The sequence below is a fragment of the Rhodnius prolixus genome, unplaced genomic scaffold, assembly GCF_049639745.1.
Source record: "Rhodnius prolixus isolate KJV_2025 unplaced genomic scaffold, Rpr scaffold_3, whole genome shotgun sequence".
Lineage (NCBI taxonomy): Eukaryota > Metazoa > Arthropoda > Insecta > Hemiptera > Reduviidae > Rhodnius > Rhodnius prolixus.
This window is the reverse complement of record NW_027411603.1, coordinates 7,484,504-7,506,218: the sequence shown is the minus strand read 5'-3', so window position 1 is coordinate 7,506,218 and position 21,715 is coordinate 7,484,504. Positions and strand designations below refer to the sequence as shown.

The 21,715-nt window shown below is 30.8% G+C and overlaps 1 protein-coding gene across 4 annotated transcripts; it reads left to right on the top strand.

The window, feature by feature from the left end:
• The first annotated feature begins 5,635 nt into the window (after positions 1–5,635).
• On the top strand, positions 5,636–21,644 carry LOC141453434 (rhamnose-binding lectin-like). Of its 4 annotated transcripts, none has more exons than XM_074126673.1 (14): positions 5,636–5,794; positions 6,686–6,875; positions 8,320–8,426; positions 8,614–8,800; positions 9,946–10,055; positions 11,909–11,932; positions 15,227–15,410; positions 17,085–17,191; positions 17,782–17,965; positions 18,168–18,274; positions 18,561–18,750; positions 19,702–19,808; positions 20,239–20,289; positions 21,345–21,644. In XM_074126673.1, the coding sequence occupies exons 1-14, from the start codon at positions 5,731–5,733 to the stop codon at positions 21,347–21,349; spliced, it is 1,617 nt and encodes a 538-aa protein (XP_073982774.1). In that variant the 5' UTR covers positions 5,636–5,730; the 3' UTR covers positions 21,350–21,644. The 4 variants fall into 4 exon arrangements, with proteins under 4 accessions (XP_073982774.1, XP_073982773.1, XP_073982776.1 ...); XM_074126672.1 differs by having other exon boundaries at positions 5,637–5,794; positions 15,221–15,410; XM_074126675.1 differs by lacking the exon at positions 11,909–11,932 and having other exon boundaries at positions 5,637–5,794.
• The last annotated feature ends 71 nt before the right edge of the window (positions 21,645–21,715 follow it).

Below are 21,715 nucleotides of genomic sequence, written 5' to 3'. Positions count from 1 at the left end.
AATATTATTGTCCAATAATTATTAAAATATTTTCACAAGATTGGTTGGTTCTATTATACATAGCTTGTGAAGAGAGTGGAATTTATAAACATATTATTTTAATATTCCCTATTTAATTCAAAGAATAAATCAGAAATTGAAGTCCTTATATTTAAATTAAAGAAATTGGGCAACCTTATTCTATTCATTCTGTTCTTAAAATTAAAAATGGAAAAAAATAGCGAACTAAAGTCATGCCTATGCTTTCTAGCGGCAATAGCTTAAACTAGAAAGCTGTATTACACAGGAACTAGTTTCAGTGATTACCGCTAGGTAGCATGAACATGTACTTTGACACTATTAAACATGATCTAACAAAACAACTGTCCAATAAGGCAGTCGGGTAAAAAAGTCATTCCGTTTTGTCGAATTGATCTCTTTATCATGTTGCAACAGTCTTATTGCCTTGTTTATTATTATTTGCCTTATTTATTAAATGTTCTTCACCCACGTTGATAGGCATTTTATATCGTCAAAATTTTAAAAAGAAATTTTCCTCTAAAAAAATGTCCATGGTTTAATTTGAAGATGCTGCTGCAACTAAGTCAGTAAGAACTTATACCTACCTTAGAATAGTGAACATACCTTAGAAAACTGATTGTATCATCTATTTGCATTAAGCGATAACTTCCTAGGAAATTAAAAAACTTGTTTTTGCATCATTACTGCGTTAAGGACTTTTTGCAGGTAAGTAACATTTTTGTATATACTTTTATTTATAATTACGAGTTGATGTGATTAGAAGTATTTATGAAGTTGGCATATTTCCAAGACAGATGCATTTTAAGTGCACGAATATTTTGGAATATTCCATCCCACTCAGAAACATTACTAAGTTACAGAACAGTTTCCATATTTAGACTGTTCATTACTTTTTTAATATGTTTAAATCCGCTATTATAATCCATTTCATTATTTCGAAAGATCCTTTTATACTTCCAGCAAGTACGACCTTATTTGTGAGGTAATTCGCATCCATTCTATTTTGATAATAAACTAAACTAGATTCTCTAACTGTGCAACTGTTCTTCAAGTAAAGATATCTTTTACTACGTTCAGAGTAATATTACATAAACTAAAACTTTTTTCTTATAAATTTTTGTCTTTGTAGCTGAAAAAAAAGTTTTAATTTTTTGAAAGAAGGTTTTAATTTGATAGAAATTCTGTTATATTTTCCAATCACAGAACTATTTCTATTCTGTATAAAAAATTAGAATATTAGTAGCGTGTTTGTTGTTGTATTGTTCAATCAGAGTAATCTTTTTTATAAATAATAAGTATGTTTTTTGAAAATATATTTCATTTTATTAGAAAGAAAGGGTTAGGTCCTTTAAAAAATGATTTAAACTTTCATATCAATGCTTTAGTTTCATTGCAGTCTCATTTATTTAATTTTTATGAATACATAATCAATTATTATAATTTTTTTTTCTAGGTTCTTAATTCAAGCTAAACTCAGTAAAAACTAATTATTTTAAGTACATAAATATTGTTGATTGTACTTAATGTTGATTTTCAGATTAAATATCTCTGATACTGAAGTACTGCCTGCAAAACTGTTCATCAATAGAAGTCCAACTGAAATAGACGTAAATCATCTATCCTAGGAAATTTTTGTGAAGAATCAATTAATAAAACAAGTATTATGTAATAATATAAGTAATATGCACGTTAATTTCACAATGTAATGTTAGAATTTTTCCTTCAAATTGCATCTTTTTTGTTTTTAGTAAAATGTTTAATTTGTTTGTTGTATAAAAAAAAAATTATAAATTTAAAAAAGGATCTTATTTATTCTCCTTTTCATCTCAAAACAAAAACAAAAACTAATGGAAAAGTTCACTAGCTAACGGACAACAGGATGAAAGAAGTAATTTCCAAAGATAAAAATAAACTGTTAAAGATGTTTTATTAACATGTTGGTACAAATTTATTGTTAAAAGCGTTTAATTAAAAAAGCAAAAAAGAAAACCTTTAAAAAAGGTATAAAAAAAAATTGGAAATAGTCTCTTAATTTCAGTGTAATGCTTCCGTTTCTGCATTTGATAGTTAATATTAAAGGCAATCCTAGATTGTATATGTTGGGGTCGATCTGTTTAAAAAATCAAGAAGTGAAAACTATAAGTAGAAACAAAATTGAAAAATTAGTTTCAAAAATAGCCACAAGGTAGAGGCACTGGACTTTACACTATAAAAACACATTTTAGTTTACATATTTGCCACAAGGTAGCAGCACTTACTGGACTTGTCAAATATAAAACACATTTTAGTTTACATATTTGCCACCAGGTAGCACTAAAACTTTATGTACAAGTGTCAATATTTCTCTTCAGTACGACTTGAGTGATGGAAGGAAGAAGAACGCTCTGTCGCTCGTCGCCTTAAACATGTTTATTCTAGTCTCACATCAATATATGAAACTAAGATTATACATCTCTGACTCTGTCTAGTCAAAAATTGGAATTAAAATAAAAAATATTCGAACCAAATATGAAAAAGGTATGAGTATGATAACATATGTCTGTTTAGTCTAAAAATCACTATCATTAACATAAGATTTATTTAGGAATTGTAATAAAAATATTCAAAGCATCTAAATGCGAAATAGGTATCATGCATGTGTTCGTCTAGTCAAAAATAATTCTTATTAAAATATAATCGCCCCACCCTCCCGCCCAGCGAAAATTACTTACCTATATAGTCTAACAGTACTATTGCATACTCGACAAGCAAGAAACATTTTATGCATTTTTCTCAGCATAAAACAATTTACTTTAGCTTACTTCCGGTATCAATAATTAACACATATCTAATGCCATCTAACTATAATATTTTTTAATTAAAAAAACTAGAGTTACATAATAATTAATAAGAAAAATGGAGTTAATAACGAATGAACTGCAGTTTGTACTGTCACTCCTAGGTAGCAGAACAATCACTATTTTTTACGATTACATTTCTATTTCTAGACTTTGCACACCTTTTTTAACTATTTTTTTATGCTTTCTTTTTTCCTATTTTTTTGATTATTTTTAATTTCTAATTATTTAAGAGATTAAAAGGAAAAATAAATACAATATTATCAATTAATTTTTTTTATTATTTAAAAAAAATGTATAAACCTTTTTTACTGAGTTAGGGAAAACTTCAATCGACTGGTTACTCACGAGACTTGTATAGGACCTTCTTAAACACACATTTAACCATATTAGTCATACATTCGCTTACATTTAACCAATTAAGTTGAATAATTGTGAATGAAGGGAATCATCAATACGATTAAATGTGAGTGAAAGGAAGTCCTATATAAGTCTAGTGGTGCTATGTCTAGAAATTTTACCTAACTCTGACTGTAAACATGCACATTAATATAGTAACCACATACTTGTTTAATTTACTAGTTGTTAAATGTGTCGAAACTTTGGTATTTTTACAAACATGATGGTGATTTTGGCACTTCAGTTGAAGTATTGGATGGGTTCGTAGATAGTTCTGATATGAAATTACTAGTTCTATATTTCGCTGCTAATAGTTTTAGTCTATATTATTACAGGAATGAATGCTGGAGCAAGTTTTATGTGAACAAGACCTTTCCCTTTTCATCGGCTTCATAAGGTATTTTGCTTTTCTTTGTCTCTTTTCCCTTTTCTCAAATTTACCTTATTATCCACTAAGCACTCGTTACAATTTAATTAATAATTATTTCGCAGTGAAAATGCAACAATGTCTGTGTTTTAAACTTAAATTCTCGCGCCTCCCTCGTATAAAATACATTTCTATTTTCTCAGTTCTAAAATATTAGTCGCACAGAATTTAAAAAAAAAATAATCCTTTTAACAAGTACTTAATTTGAATTATTTTAATTCATAATTTTTACAAATGTTTGACAATTCGTTAATATTTTGGATAACACTACGTAACCTCCCTTAGTCTGCTCTGTTCAGTTAGCAAGTGTAATGCGGCCCAGGGGTAACGGCGGAGTCGCTAACCTATTATGGTTATTCTACCTGTTGAGATGAATGAATGAGCGAAACCGATAAGGGGTATAATAAAAAAAAACGCCCCACTACGGACAAAATTACAAATAATATTACGTACTGCGGACGTAACATCATTTTTATAAGACTAATCAATTCTTAAGCCTTTACGAAGATCTGTAAAAAGTAAGATTCAAGAATTGTTAGTTCTATATCGAAGTAAAGTATCGAAAACCACAAGTCAAGATTCTAAGACGAGGAAGGTGAGTACGATAAGCTTAATTCGCTTGTAGAACGAGTTAGACCTGTACATGAAATTGACTACTTATATTGCATTAACAGCATAACAGAGGAGTCATTAAAACAACAGATATATATTTAATAAAAAGGAACCTTATTTAATGGTATTAAGCTTATGTATTTGGGGAGAATCGTTTCATGTTTTTGTTATTGTTGTACTTCGTATAATGTAGCCAGAAGTAAGAAGCCAGTGTAAGAAAAAATAAGTTGACGTGTATACATATACATTTTAGGACTTAAAAAAAAGTTGTTATATATAAGAACTTATATTAGAACTTTGATATTTATATATGATGGTGATTTCAGCAGTTCAGATGAAAAATTAAATGGCTTCATAGATAGGACTGATAGATAGTTCTGTATTTCGCTAGTAATGGTTTTTGACTATTTCTTAACAAGAATGAAGAGGGCATTAGTGCCTACAAGCAGGAGTAGAATGAGAAGTACTAGCTGGAGCAAGTGTGTGAACAAGACCTTTCCATTTGTATCGGCTTAATAAGGTATTTTGCTTATCTTTATCACTTAGCCTTAAAAAAATAATTGTACACGAACATTCCGAACAATTTCAATGGTTTGCACACAATTTAAGTAAATCAAGGAGCATTAAGTCTATCTTTTTGCGTTTAAGCGGTCGAATACACCCCAAATTAGTTTAGTCGTAAATTCATCTCAATTCGTTCTTATTGGATTGCTCTTTTCCAAACAAATTGTACCTATTGACTGTCCGAATGAACTTCCCATACTCGTACAACCGATCATAAGTTCGAACTTCTTGCTTCGCCTCACGGCTTTACGATGTAAAAGAAGCCATGTAAGTGAAATTCAAAACATGAATAAAACGCAAAAATGTTTCTTTATTGAATAACTGTAGCTTTTTAAGCATTTATCACGTAGTCTGAAGTAAAATTTCTAAAGTTGCATTGCAGTAAGAGAAGAACGATTGTGGAGCGTTCACTTCAGATTTTGAATTTCGCAAGAGTTGGGAAGGATCGCGAGGCCTCGATAAATTCAAGATCCCTAGCAATCGCGAGCCTGATATATTTAACAGTAGAATATAAACATTAAAATTTTTAGTGATTAAAAATACAAATGCTACATATTAAAACTTTGATATTTATAGATGATGGTGATTTCAGCAGTTCAGATGAAAAATTAAATGACTTCATAGTTAGGACTGATAGATAGTTCTGTATTTCGCTGGTAATGGTTTTTGACTATATATAGTTTTAGTGCTACAAAATTCGGGGATTAGAAGTTGTAATTTAAGTATTAGACTGTGCTGCAATCTACGGCCTACCCGAGAACTTCACTATTTAATTTTTGCTTTCCTTATATCCCAAAGATAATCTTTTGGCCTCTTCTGCACTCAGTCTCTGAACTCTATGATATCCAAGATTAGTTACATCCAAGATTGATGCGAAAAATGTTTTACATCAAACTGTTCTTATTTTCAGTTTTCCTTAGCATAATCATTGCAGGTAAGACATAATTTGATGTTTCACTTGTATACTTTAGATTTCAATAAAAATTAAAAATAATATTCTGCTAGCTACGATGTGGAGTTAATCTGGCAGCTTTATGCATTTTCTATGTAATTTAAAACTGTTTGTATGTAGTCTAGAGGACACTTCTTTGATACAAACACAATGTTATATCAACAAATTTTGCTATGATTGTATTTTAATTTCAAAAGAATATATATTTTACAAAATTCAATTTGAGCTTAACATTGAGATGTAATAAGAAGATTTTTGTAATTTTTTTGAAAGAAGTTGGAGTAAATAATTTATTTAAATTAAATTTCACAAACCGATTAGGAGTTAACTTCATCTTAGTAGATGGTTTTACTATGTAAAGTAAAACATATGTACATTATAAGGGGCCTTTTTTTGTGTGCCAAATATAAAAGTTACCGAGTATTGTTCATAATTTTTTAGCGAAGTTTACCATTTAGGGATTAGGGCTCATGATTTGCGTTATTACATCTTAGGATAGTGAGTTTTCTATTCTGTTTATGTACTATGGTTTGAGTCAGGACAGAAGACCTAGATGTAACAATGTATGTTCCCTTTGCAGAAATACAATTTTTTTTGTAATAGAGAATACTCGAAATCGTTTGTAAAAATTAGAAAAGCATAGGTTAAATCATATCTCCTTAAAGAACCTTATTAAAAATTGGAATATTATCCGAATATTCACTTTGTAAATAAATTCGAAAAGTTGCGTTGATATACAGTCGTTTTTAACATTTGGATCCATTTTCTATAATTAATTATTTATTAATTTATATCAATTAATTATTAAATATAATTTCATTTCATTGTTACTTATGGTTCAGAATCAAAGTGGAATAATAATTCGTAATTTAGTTACAGGAGGAGAACCCATGAAAACATTGGGATGTGAAAACGATTCAGTGTATCTAAGTTGCCCTAAAGGCTACGCCGTAGATGTTTTATCGGCACTTTATGGCAAAAAAGACCGAAGAATCTGCCATCACCCTGGAAATGACAATGCCAACTGCGCAGCTGGAAATGCTTTAACTATTACGAAGTTCAAGTAAGTATTTAGTTTTCTTTTTTTTTTGTTTTTTTTTTAAGATAAAAAATACACATATATTCGTTTAAAAACAAAATAATTTAAACTTTAATCCGCTCTCTACAATCTCACCTTCACTCACTAGAACCCTGGCTACAAAAATGGCGAATAAAAATCAACCCAAACAAATCCAAACACATAGTCTTCACACTCAAACGAACAACTCTTGGACCTGTCTTCTTATATAACACTCCTATCCCACCAGCCGACCATGTGCGGTACCTTGGACTGTACCTAGACAAAAGACTAACTTGGAACCCTCATACGAGACTTAAACGGGCTGAATTACACAAACGATACAAACTCCTTGCTAGACTACTGAACAAACGCTCAAAACTAACACTACAGAACAAGCGTCGACTGTACACTTCCCTTCTTGCTCCAATATGGACTTACGGACTTGAACTTTACGGGACAGCTAAACGATCTAACATCAACAGATTACAAACACTCCAATCTAAAATACTCCGCCGCATTGTAAACGCTCCCTTTTATGTCAGTAACCACTCCATACACACAGACCTCAACATTCCATTTATACCAGAACTTGCCAAAACCCGCTACAACACATTCCACCAAAAACTATCATTTCACCCTAATCTTTTAGCTGCAAACCTATTCTCAACCACACTTCCCTCCAACCCCCAAAGACGGCTGAGGCGCCGTTGGCCCCGTGACCAACTGGTAGACTAATGATGGTCATCACTGGATGATCATCATTCATGATTGCCACGCCATTTTTATTGTTCGCCCAGCATATTTACTTATTGTACTGTACGAGTGCAGGTGTAAATTTCAAATAAAAGATAAAAAAAAAAAAAAAAAATTTAGTCCAGAACCGTTTCTTAGTAACAGTTGATGCAAGAAATCGCTCGCGAAGACGTAGACGAAACTTTGCTCTTTTACTTAGCAGGAAATAGCCAAAGATATCTCATTACGTTCGTCACACAGATGGCTGGGACAAGATTTTGTGTATGAAGTTTCTAGTCTTGGCTTCCAGCATTTTAAGACGAAAATTTAAATCTTCCGCAAGGAAAGATTCACTGAGCATTCTTGGAACATCTACACAGAGTGGTAGCTCTAATCTCCGACCACAATGTAACTGGAAGAGTGGCAAAAGTCTCTCATGTCCAGTAGACTGCATTGCAATCAATTACTCTTGATGTTAAGAGACCAAAGAATATAATACGCAAAAACATTGGTCTATCTAAAAATATCAGGCTTTTCCTAGTAGAAAAGAAAAAAAATAAAAAATAAAGTGGGTCGCATTCCCAAAAAGTGGGTATTATTTCACTAACCTTTCAAATCTGTATTGACTTCTGGTTAAGGTTTTCCAAATCTGCATTCCTAGAAATTTAAGGAATTTTCTTCTGAATAATGTCCTGTTATAAATGTTATGTTACAGATGCAATGGCAAACAAAATTGTGTCATAGAGGCCAGCAATAGAGTGTTTGGTGATCCGTGTTGGGGCACCATAAAATACTTGGAAGTGACGTACGATTGTAAGAAAGGTAAGCCGACTGATTCTCAAGAAATTGATTTATAAATTCATAAACTAAATCATTAATAGCCTTCTGCATGACCTATTTTTACAATCATCCAAGTATGCTTACAAATTTGACACAAATCTATAATTTTTACTATTCTCCATATAAATATTAATGAAAGTATGATGAAACGACAGATTATATTTTCCAGTTATTATTAGTACTACAACTGCTTGTGAACATAAAACACTAAAGATAAGCTGTCCCCATGGTTCGTATTTGTGGATTGTAAATGCTTTGTACGGAAGGGTAAATCCACTTACATGCTTTGAAGAAGGCCAAAAAACTGCTACTACCAATTGCGATGCAAGCACAGCAATGGGGGTTCTTGAATCAAGGTTTTTATTTATTAATTTTTTTACTCTCTTATATTACATTAATTACTTCTAGCAAACAATGTCTGATGCCTATACTTTTAAAATCTCTAAAACAATCTAATAATCTAGTTTTTTAAATCATCACAGAATAATTAAAAAAAAAAAGTGACCCCACTGTTATATTACACATACTACACAACTTCACGCGAAATTTTCATATCTTTGAGTTTTACCTGTTGCAGTATGCTCATTTATTGTAACCCTGACTGGTTTCAGATTTACAGCCATCATTTTGTGGTAGATAAATCAGTGTGGTGTAGAGATTTCGACTTATTTTACAACCTCACACTAGACTAGCTTGACCACGTAACCTCCCCATACCGTGTAACCTCCCTCTTCAAATAGTACTGACCTTACTCAGTTATGCCTCAGATCAAATGAAAAACTTTGGACTAGCAAATTAAAGAGAAAAAGCTGTTGTTTAAAGTGGCACTATCAATGGAACAATAAATTTTTGTCAGACATTTCAGACTAATAAGTCTACAAGAATTGTACTAAAACCACACTTATGTGTAGACCTTAACTTCACCCTTACCAAAGAACCAGGCTCTAAGTTTCCTAGAAAATGTTTCATATAAAAGTGATTAAGCAGCGTGTATGGTTATGCTCAGTTTATTCTATGATGCCCTCTTGTTCCAACCAGAAAAATAATATATATATATTTAAAAGATGTTGCCAAAATTTGTTATCCTGATTGAGATGTGAGTTCATGCGACATTCTTTGAATTTTTACTACTTTCCCACAGAATAGAGAAGGTGGCAAGGGTATCTTTATAACGGCCAGTTCTATAGAAGGTACACAAAATCGTCTAGTTGGATTTGATTTTGAAGCTTTCCATATAAATGTCGCAGACGACCACCATGAAGCTTTCTTTCCAACATTACGTTATAAACTGTTCTACAGAACGTACTGTAACTTCATTCCATTGCTTTGGGAAATTAATTAATTGGTTAAGTAGAAGACTGCTGTGAAATTAGAGCGGGGTATGTTCGTGAAACTTTTCAATCTTTACCTACTTGCACAAATCCGAAACTGTAACTTTTAAACTATTTTTCTTTACTTTTTTTCCAATAAAATTATTTAATTACAATATTTTTCTTTTTAGATGTAATAATTTAAGAGAATGCACTATTGTCGCTGAGAACAGTGTTTTCGGAGATCCCTGTTTTGGAATTTTCAAGTATCTTGAAGTGGACTATGAATGTAGAAATAGTAGTAAGTACTTCACTAAGCATTAATAAAAAGTAAATTCTATTCAAATAATACTTTTGCATCCAGAGAAAGTGAGAAGTTCACTGTATAAATTTCACGATGGCCATGGAAATTAGAGCTATTATTATCCTTCCATCTCTCCACAATGCCCTCACAACAAGCATCTATATGTATACAGAAATAATGGTATAAGCCTTTACATCAGTAGGGTTTGTTTAGGGCATTCTAAAAAAATATTACTAGTACCTTTGGAATGAACTGTACCTTTAGATACCTCTCCACAATAATCGAGATTCGGATAAGGTTGGATTTGAAAAACTTTTAAGAAAATACGCTCTCGCTTATTTGGAAAAAATTCTGATTAGGTTACATCAATTTCAAATGTCGGATTGCGCCCATTGAATGTGTTCGTTCCCCAAATTTAAGCTAAGTAGGTGACAAAAATCTGACACTATTCCCTAAACCACATCTTTCTGATCATTTTATTCAAATTTTACAGATCCATGAGAAAAGGTACAACTGCTATTATGAATTAATTACAAGTTGAAGAAAACCACAGAAAATTCTATTCTGAAGCTTTCGCGGAAATTACTCCGTAATTAAAAAAAAACTTTTCCTCTAAAGTTTCATTCGCAAGTAATTTACGCTTCCTTACATCTAAAATGGCCTAGTAAAATTAATAATTAATCAAGCAAAATTCCTAATTTGAAGGAGCTCGGAGATATCCGACTTTACTGAAACATATTCTGTAGCTTTTAGGAATTTTATTCTGTAATAATAATAATTATATAGTAATGCTTTATTTAAAAAAGTAACTACATCATTTTAAAAAACAAGTTAATTCAGCATGGCTACAGCCGTCTGCCATAGTTTGCTATAAATGGAAAGAAAACTATCTTTCTTAATGAAATATACAAACTAGTTCTAACGTATACGAATATAAAGTAATAATAGTAATAATAATAATGAACTGATAGAAAAGTAAAAATAGAAAACAACTTAACTAGATTGCAAAGACACAAAAATATATGATACATGATAATAAATTATAATTAGAGGAAAATAAGTAACTAAGAGATGCTAAATACCATTTACAGATAATATAATAGATGATTCCTAAATATAAATTTTCTAGGATGAATCTGAAATCCAGATGTACCTAACTCTCCAAACGTATCGAGCTTAGCGGCGGATCAATGGACGAGCTACTGACTTCTCCACTGAACCAATAGTAGAGTTATCTCCAAAACTAGTAGTTAAATTTAACTTTGACATAATCTCTATGATTTGGTAATCTCTATTTTGGGTAAAACTGTGAAGTTTAGTACACTAGAAACCCCTTAACTAAGAGAAAAAGAAAGAACCCATCTTAACACGACCAAGACAAGATAGTAAACTCCGGATTTTACTTGTATGTATGTTAAAATGTACGTATAGTACTTTTTTTTTTTTTAATTATTTTAATTTAATGCTCGTCAACATCTAGATTCGTTGGCACCTAAAACCCAGAAAAAAGGAGGCTTTCGTAGAGATTTAATGAATTTTGGACAGGATCGCAAGGCCTGGATAAATTTAAAGCTCTTAACGATCACGTGCCTGATATGTTTAACAGTTAAATATAAACATTAAAAATTTTAGTAATTAAATATACAAATGCTACAAAATTTGGGGACTAAAAGTTGTAATTTAAGTATCAGACTGTGCTGCAATCTACGGCCTACCCGAGCACTTCACTATCTGGAAAGATAATCATTTGGCCCTCTTCTGCACACGATCTCTGATCACTAAGATAACTAATTAGTTACATTCAAGATTAGTACGAGAAATGTATTACATCAAACTGTTCTTACTTTCAGTTGCCCTGAGCAGTATCACTGCAGGTAAGGCATATTCCTATTGATATTTTACTTTTATATTTTATATTTCAATAAAAATAAAAAAAATATTCTGATAGGCTATGTGGAGTCGATCCGGCAGCTTTTCAGTTTCTATGCAATTTAAAATAAACGTTTTAAAAAATGTGGGGAAATAAAAAAAGCATTAGAAAGTTTCTTCTTCTTGAAACTTTTAAGTATAAATATCTTGGAGTACAATTGAGTATTTTTAAGTAATTATTCTACTCTTTAAAGAAAGATAAAAAGCTCAGGATCATTCCAACATAAAACAATTTAAAGTTATTTATAAGTAACTATTTAATAAATGTATTATTAGTTCGTTGATTTTAACCGTCTTAGGATGCATAATTTACTTATTTTTATTAAAATGTACTATCTCTCCAAAACCGGTTCGGTATTTACTTCATGTTTAGTAGTAGAAGATTTTATTACTGGTTCGCAAAAAGAATAGATTTTGTACAGTTACACGAGACTTTTTTTCTGTGCTAAATGTAAAAGTTCTTTTTTTTTACCATACATGTCATCAGCGTAAAAAAACGTTATCTCTGCAAATTGGTCATCTAACTGTATTACAAATGTTTTTTAATAAAAATATTTGAAATAGTTTATAAAAATTAGAAAAGCATAGGTAAAATCTTATCTCTTTGAAGAACCAAACTAAAAATTTGGAATAGTGTCCTAATTCTCAATTTAAAAAGTTACACTATAAGACGTTTTTAATGATTGACCTATTTAAAAGCGTGCTATAGAGTGGAGTCTAAATATTTAGCATGAACTTGTCTTCTGGGTTTCATCAACTGGAACGTATTACACTCGAAAGAATGAATAAAGTTTATTCAATCAGAGCAATCACTTCGAAAACTACATTAACACTTTTCCAGTGTATTGAGTTCAATTTAGTTTAAAAAAACTTATAAATAAAACTTTTTTACATGAATTTTTCCTCCTTTAAATTCTACTCAATTGAATTTTGGATTAATTTAACATTATTGTGAGAAATAATTATCATCGAGGAAAATTTAAATAATTCATTACATAAATCGTCTCACGGATGCTTTTCTACATTCACATTGGCTTATGAACAATTAAATTTCATTTAGGGATTAAAAAAGAAAAGAAAAGAAAAACTCGATACCTATGACGAACGTACTTATTAAAAATTCAACTAAAACTTGAGGCAACTCAACTATATGCCTAAAATAAATATTCTAAAAAGAGAGCAATTTTGTTTCGTTTTCCTTTAAGAAAATACCTGACAGCATTCCAAACAGATTTCGCGATATTTATTTAGCTCAAAGTTTAATAGATATTTTCAAAATATTTGGCCCATAAAATTATTGATCTGATCAACTGATTTAGTGATACTTTAACTGACATTATTATCTGAAACTGGAAGTATTAATTATAAAATTGATGTAATTGTTGCTATCTTAATTTCAAGGGCATTGAGAATTCAGTTTGCAGTTTTTTTTAAAATTTATTTCATTAAAAAAAATATCTAAACTAATGATTATTTAAACAATTTTCCTTATAAATAATTTGCTTATGAATCATTTCTTCCGGAAAGTAAGAATTATCCATTTTCTTATTTCCTAATTATTAAAGAATTATTTATTTTCGTTCTAATATGTTGACTTGAGAAAAAAAAAATGTGTTTAGTTTACCTTTTGATTTTACTTTACTTTATTATTTATCATAATTTTTTAACAGACAGACATATATGTATGTATGTATATTTTTTCTTTAATTTTATTTTGACAACACCTTTGTAACAAACTAATTGTTAAGTAATCGCCAATTTTCTCAGGCAAGGCTTAACGTCCAGCTACCAATTAGGATAAAATAATTTTTTGGCAGCAATGAATAAATAAATATTAACATTATTTTAATTAATAATAAAGTGGAACACTTTAAAATGGTAAGTGTACATCAGAGGAAAATAGTTAGGCAGATCGCATCTTGCTAAGAGAATGGTTATAGAGGTCTTAAATACTTTTTATATGTCCAGGCAGATGCTATTCCAATTAGGCAAATAACTCAGCCTGCAGCGAAATCAAAAATGCTTTAAGGGCCTAGTGCTATTCAATAGAATAGCAATTGATATCTGTTTTATTTATTTTTATTAATGTCTAAAAAGTATAATGAAAAAATTGTTCGAACATTAATTTTAATTTGAACACAAAAAAATACAGAAATCATATAAATTTTAACGACCCTGACCCAGATAAATTTTTATCATTTATCATATTAGTAATATTATTTTTGGTATATTTTGGATCAATTAGAATTAATATTAATGGGGGGTAAAAAATCGCACAGGACATGTGAATAAAATTCAAGATAATAAAATGTTTTCTAGAAAGAGTAAAACTTTTTCACTATTTGTAAACGTTTAAATAAGTATGGTTGATTTTACGTGCAATAGCTCTTACGTTTCTTCTATTTCTGGCCGTTTCTGCACTTTCTTCAGCCCTTTTACTTCAATTTAGTTAACCCTTGCTTGCTTCACAAACTGAATGCAGAGGGTCAGTGAGGAAAGAGAGGTTTCTAAATGTTCTGATGCAGTCATGTGCTTCTGGGTTGTAATGCACTGGGACTGTTGTAGATATTATAGTTACAAAGAATATTAGTAAAAAGTAAAACATTTTTTGTAAACAGTTTAAAATTAATATCTATGAATGTGTTCTCAGCATTTTGTGTCCTAGAAATGTTTTAAAGTCAATAGTTTTTACCAAAGGCGTGCATATTTAAATTGATGACACTGAATTATCAAGTATATTTTCTTCCAAGGTTTAATAGTTATAACATTAATATTTATTTTTATGGAATAAAATTCATTAGATGTGAAAATTGGTTAATAAGATATTTAATAACTTACTAATATTTAAAGTGAGTTAATTGAATTCAAGTGAAATATAGATCAGTAGATTTTTCCATTCCTAAATCCATACTAAGATATTCGTAGAAGTGGGCACTTTGGCAAATTAATGGCTGTTTAGATGCATTGCTTATGAGTGTGGATTTGTAAAACGATGTTCTCCAATTCAAATTCCAACATTTTATTACTTTAGCAAAAAATTATGTGCTTCTGCTCAAGTTTACTATTTACCTAATTATGTCAATAGACGTCAAGCTTTTCCTGATAAAATAGGTGATTGTTTTATATAAACTGTATAATATTTATTGATTGCATTTTAAATGACTATTGATTTTTAAAATTTTCAAGAACACAATTAATTAATCTAAAAGGGAGTCCAGTAATTAATTTTACAGTTTCAGGTGAGCAAAAGTCCTCCGTAGCATGTGAACATGACAAACTAACTATTAGTTGTAATGATGGTTACTACATCAGGATTGTAAATGCATTGTATGGAAGGAAACAACAATCTACTTGCTTTAGGGCGGGCCTAGTATCTAACACTAATTGCGCTGCTGGATCAGCATTGACTGTTGTGCAATCCAGGTAATAAACTTTTTAACAAATTTGTTTGCTCATAAAAATACAATTTCTATTTATGTACCGCAGAGATGGTCAAAAATTTAATAAATTAAATTCCAATTGAATTAAAACAAAATTTAAGTTTAATCATGATTAAAGTTCAAAAATTTAATCCGCCCAAATTAGGTGATTGAATTAAATTCACTTTTACTTTAATCAAAATTTTTAATCATAAAAACTAATTGAAATTAAAATTAAATAATTAGAATTTTAATTGATTGAATAAAATTGCAAATTTAATTTTAATTACTTTGGAGTGATTAAATCAATTTGATTTAACGATTGAAATTAAATTAATTCTGTAATTAAAATTCACGGATTTAATCATAATTTTTTAGTTTGATTAAATTAGTTTAATTAACGATTAAATTTGAAATTTAGTTCACTAATTGACTGTTGTATGATTAAAAGTACAATTAATTTCGCCGATTAAATTCTGTTAAAAATTTAATCAATTAAAACATTTAATCAATTAAAATTATGACTAATCAGTGCCCATCTTTGAAGTACAGAATGTGACAACGTGGTGAATCACGCCTTTAAGGAGTGGTACTTACAACAGTTTGGCTAATGCTTAAGATATGTTAATAAATAATTAACTTTATGCAAAAACAGTTCCGTGATTTTGGTATAAATTGTAATGTTTTGTTGAGAGCAGAATATAAACAAACTGTTTGGACCCCATCTCGACTTTCTTTTTCTCAATTCTCAAGGTTATGTACTACAATTTTTTTCACATTACGATATTTGTCTAAACATTATACAGATTAACCATAGTTTTACTATTTAATAAACTGACTAAGAAATTATGACTGCCCAGCTTTCCCAATAAAATTTACATAAAAGAATGTGATAAGAGCTCGATACCTTCTTCATTACTATCGGAAACAACTAAAATAGAATCGTTATCAGACCACAAAGTTTATAAGTTCGTTACTCGTGTGCACAGTTGAAAGATACAAAAGATTATCCTAAATTACATATTTCTCAAATTATTTTATAAGTAATTTCAGTGAACTATAGAGTGTATTGTAGAGCACTATAGAGGGAGGCTCGAACTTATACTGCTCTGAAACACTCGTAAAAGAGATGTTCATCAAAAAAGTCATACAACGCAACATTGTCATCTACTATGCGAGAGGTTAGATTGCCAAATTTATTTATAGAAATCAGTTGGAGTAATTTTTCGAGAAAAATTGGGAAAACCTGACTCAGAAACTATCATATGATATTCTCTCTTTTTACAAGTTCAATTTCGAATACAGAATTCTGAGCGGAGTCATCTCACACAACATATCAGCTCCTGTAGAGATTGTTGTTATTGGGTGGTGACTGTTGTTTAATAAATTCCTAGGCAAACTGCCCAAAATTATATTCAAACATTCACACTTCACATTTACGTATGCTCATAGTGCACTTTATAGATGACAAAGTAATCCGCGTTTAAACACTCAAATTTATGAGTCTCACTAAATGTGTATGCACAGTATGCAAAGAAACGACTCTGTCATTCTGTCTGATGGAAAACCTAGTGAAAATGATATAGATGACTTGTAACTATGTATAAATCTATGGTTGAATGTGCTAGAGATATTTTTACTATTCATACATTTATTTCATAAATACAGTATATTACAGATGTGACAATTTATCAAAATGTACAGTGGATGCAAGTAACGAAGTATTCGGAGACCCCTGCTTCGGTACCTTTAAGTATCTTGAGGTAGAATATGAGTGCGTGCCAAGTAAGTAATTAACTTATCAACTTAATTTAGAACCTAATATGCTTAATAATAAGCATTCTGCATTATTGAAAAAGCGCCCAAACCTTCGTAACTGATGCTGCCCATTTCTATCTTATACTTCCACGTTAATTGCCTCTTATTCTGTCCCTTAGACTTTACTTCTATTCTTTTCAAACATCTCATTTAAGAAAGTATAATTTTAAATGGACCACACTCTTGTTGAAAATGTCATCTTAGTTCTCCGGCTGTAATAATTCTAAATCGTCTCCTAGTCAATCTTGGAAGTGAGCACCAAAGCACTTCAAAGACTGGTTTGATGTAGTGCTTATCGATCGTGTAAGCATGTAAATGGAGTCCGAAGATCAAATTTCGCATCTAGTTACTTTTTATTTGTACAGACTGATGTTAACTGTAAACTAAATTCCTCAAATTGAATAATATTCAATCCTCCGTCAACCACTCTTAACTTAGTGGGACTTTTTGCCTCTCCTGATAAAATTGGCATTTATTACTCAAATTTCTACAAATAATACAATATTTTGAATGCATTTTAAGTATCATTTTTATAAAAACTATTTTCACATTTTCAGGTACAAAGCCTTCCTCTGTAGCATGTGAACATCAAAAGCTAAATATCAGTTGTAATGATGGTCATTATTTGTGGATCGTCAATGCTTTGTACGGAAGGAAACAAAGCTGTATTTGCCCTATGAGGAACCGAGTATCTAACACTAATTGTTCTGCTGGCACAGCATTGTCTGTCGTGCAATCCAGGTGATGAATTTTTAGAGAATTATTTGCAATTTTTATTTATGTACCGAATGTGTCAGCTAGTGGTGGCGGCCACCTGACACTCTTATCTAAGGATGGAACAGTATTCAAGCTGAGAAAATAGGACTGTCTTGAACCAATGATTGTAATAAGTATTTTTGCAGTGCATTTTATCGCTCAATTATTTCAATACTTTTTATTTTAGATGTAACAATTTAACAAATTGCTCTGTGGATGCAAGCAGCAGAATGTTTGGAGACCCCTGCATCGGTACTTACAAGTATCTTGAGGTGGAATATCAGTGCCTACCAAGTAAGTAATTTATTTTACAACCTAATTTAGAACCAAATCCTTCTGGCCACATTAATTCTGATACACTCCTAGATGCATCAAAGTCCCTTTTGTGTAGTGTTTGAGAGCTTGTAAATATGCCCAGTGTGTAGCTACTTTTTATTTGATTCGCAAATGTTATGTGTAATTTAAGTTCCAGAAATTTGATAATATTCAGTTCCCCTTTTCTAACTGAGTCTAACTAATACTCTTTTCTCTAAATTATTCAAATAGAAAAGAGTAAGACCATTATTAGTAAATTCTTTAGTTTCAGGTTCGAAAACGTCCTCTGTAGCTTGTGAACATGATAAACTAAATATTAAATGTAACCCTGGCTACTCCTTGTGGATTGTAAATGCATTGTATGGAAGGAAACAACAATCTACTTGCTTTAGGGCGGGTCAAGTATCTAACACTAATTGCGCTGCTGGAACAGCATTGACTGTCGTGCAATCCAGGTGATGAATTTTGTAAGAGGATTTTGTTTTGTTGCTAAAAATTGCAGTTTCTATTTATCTGCCGAATGATTCAGCAGTGGTGGCGCGCTCGTAAGGGATGTAACGATAGTAAAGCTAGTTAGAATCGTTCCAGAGCCACTAAATTTAATCGTTCGTTAGATAAATGGCAAACTTTTGAAAAGCTCTTTGGCCACTGTTTACCTCTTCGATAGAAAGAGAATTTAGTGGTATTTTAATATATATACATATTTGGTGATAGGTTTGGTCATTTAAATGAATAAGAAAAAGAAAAAAACAGTGAGCCCATCTACCAGTTGGCGCTAGTGATTCATAAAGCATTCAAAAGTTTTCATAAATTACTTTATTCTCAATATATTTTATGGGGTAAATCGTACAATTTACTGAAAAGGCACTTTAGATAAGGGTCCGAAGTTTTACTTATCTTAACTATACCTCGGAGTATCATACAACACTAAGTCCACTTTTTTCAAAATTTCTTTTTTTAATGTTTCTAATACAAAATTACTATTTTTATTACCCAACCATCACTTATGGTGCATCTATGTTACTTATTATCCACCAAAGATTTAAGTAAAATAACTCGTGGGCTTATAAGTAAGAAAAAACCGAGAAAAAAAATCTTTCATTTGCTCTCCTGTAAAAAATTAAAAATGTGTCAGTGTTGTGTACCTCTGAGGTACTGAGTAATGTTCAGGAAGAAAACTTAGTTTCCTTATTACTATTGTTTTTCTTCAGATTAGGTTTACTGTGTAATGTCTTTTCATTGCTATAGAGAAATCTAAATGTTTAATTTCATTGACGGTTTATCGGTAAGTAGTAAAAATATAGTACACAAAAAAAAAAAGTTATAAACCTATGATCGATTGTGAATTATGGCATTTTGATTGTGCTTTTTTTATGATACATTAATTTTAATGTTTTTTATTTCAGATGTAACAAATTAACAGAATGCACTGTGGATGCAAGCAACGGAATGTTTGGAGACCCCTGCTTCGGTACATATAAGTATCTTGAGGTGGAATATCAGTGCCTACCAAGTAAGTAATTTACTATAAAATTTAGTTAGGCCTGAGATAGTAAAAGAAGTTTTAGTATAGAACCAATTTATTGTTTAACCCACCCTCTTAGCAGATACAGGTCCGACCATTCAATCCTTGGTGATGAACCTTCGATAGCATTCTTTCAAAACTTCCTGGTTGCCTTCTTTCTTTCCTTTATGACCTGTAGCCCAACATTTTAACTAGTTTTCTACAATGATTACAGCAACATTTCGCCAAGTTTAAGTTAGATCTGTTTATGCGTTCCAGATTTTGCTGTTTATTAGAGATTCCTTCCATTATACTGAAGTATATCTCGTCTTTACGATAATGTTGAGATGTTGCTAGATTTTGTGATATTATGTTTCAGATAACTTTAAATAGCATCTGTTTCCTTAGCAATAAAAAATATTGATTTTTTTTCTTTCAGATAAGCAGGATGTACTACTACCAATTGATATTCGCATGTGCAATAATTGCAGTAAGTACAGCTCTTTTTAATACAGATAAATTTGGTTGTCAGTTTTGAGAATGGAAATATGTATCGCGTTTTCTGGAAAAATGAATTATTTTATTTCTATTTGACTATAACAAAGTATATGATTTTTATTGGTGTATCTTCCAATGCCAAAATAGGATCCTTTAGAGCAGATTATATTCCTAGCACCCCAACGTTACCATTGTTTAGAGAGAAATCGTTAGATACAATCACTTCCTGGTGCTAAAACTCCCATTTCCTTATGCTCTTCAGCGAGAATGTACTCATCCAAGGATTAGTATTAGAATTAGGATGAAAACCCCTGGAGTTGCGGGAAGCCGACAATCTGGGCCCAATACTTTTCAATACACTTTTATTAGTGTATGTCCTTCTCTCACACCTGTAACCTCACAGGCCCTTCCCACCACATTTTAATGTATCTGCGATACTGTACGGGCTTCTTTATCGATAGTTAGAGGGGGGGGGGGAATCTATCCTTTCGGAGGATGCGTAACACTTAGGATGAGGCCCTGTACAGTTTAAATCTATTAGTATGGCTCATTAAAGTAGTTTATGAGACCTAACTGCCTTCTTCATCTTCCATTCACCTTTCAGTTTCATACAACCATCTTGATTTCTCATATTGAAAGTGACACGAATATGGTATATTGCATCATCAATGTACTGTGACACTATAATCAGATTCCTTAACACTTTGACCCATCGTCTTTTTGTGCTTCTTTAAGTAATTTCTTTCAGCTTCTGAAAGAAGACAACTTAATGAAAATGATGAAGCGCACTTAATGCACCCAACACTTTTTGGTTTCAATTTTTATATACATCATTAAAACTTGCTTTTCTTTTGACAACTTTGATAAAAAAAGTATTCATGAAATAAATTCTCTGAAAATTGGCAGTTTGTTTACTACCAATTATATATAATATCCTGTATTTTGTTTTTTTTTTTTTTTTTTTTTGTAAACTATAGGATTAAATGTGTTTAGAAACATGTTGTAGAATCCTACAGCTGGCTAAATATAAATTATCTTATTTTTCAGTTTAATGAAAAATGTAGAATGAACAGCTTTCCTGAAAGTTCCAGTCTTAATTACTTGCTGTGGAAATCTTATTAGCATAGTTTCATACTATTTTGTGAAAGGTATTGTATATAGGTGCTAGTAAAGTCAAACAACCCTTCAGTTTCCAAATTGTGTTTAATCTCTGATACTAACTTTTCTTATTTCCATTTTTTTTTTCTTGAACAGTTTTTGATGTAATATTTTCTCATAAAAAGGCTGTTATATTTACTGCTCTCAATTTAGATATTATTGCAGTTAATAAAGTCGGCATGGATAAAATTGTGTTATATAACCTGAAATAGATATTTTCAGGCAAGTATTCTTTTAATTTACTTATTTCCAGGCCATTT

What these genes read in the sequence shown, in the direction of transcription:
- LOC141453434 (XM_074126672.1), top strand. Translation starts at nt 5,731, where the DNA reads ATGCGAAAAATGTTTTACATCAAACTGTTCTTATTTTCAGTTTTCCTT. An exon ending in CCTGAGCAGTATCACTGCAG is followed by an intron (nt 11,933 to 15,220) that starts GTAAGGCATATT and finishes TTAATTTTACAG; the next exon opens with TTTCAGGTGAGCAAAAGTCC. An exon ending in TTGTCTGTCGTGCAATCCAG is followed by an intron (nt 17,966 to 18,167) that starts GTGATGAATTTT and finishes TTTTTATTTTAG; the next exon opens with ATGTAACAATTTAACAAATT.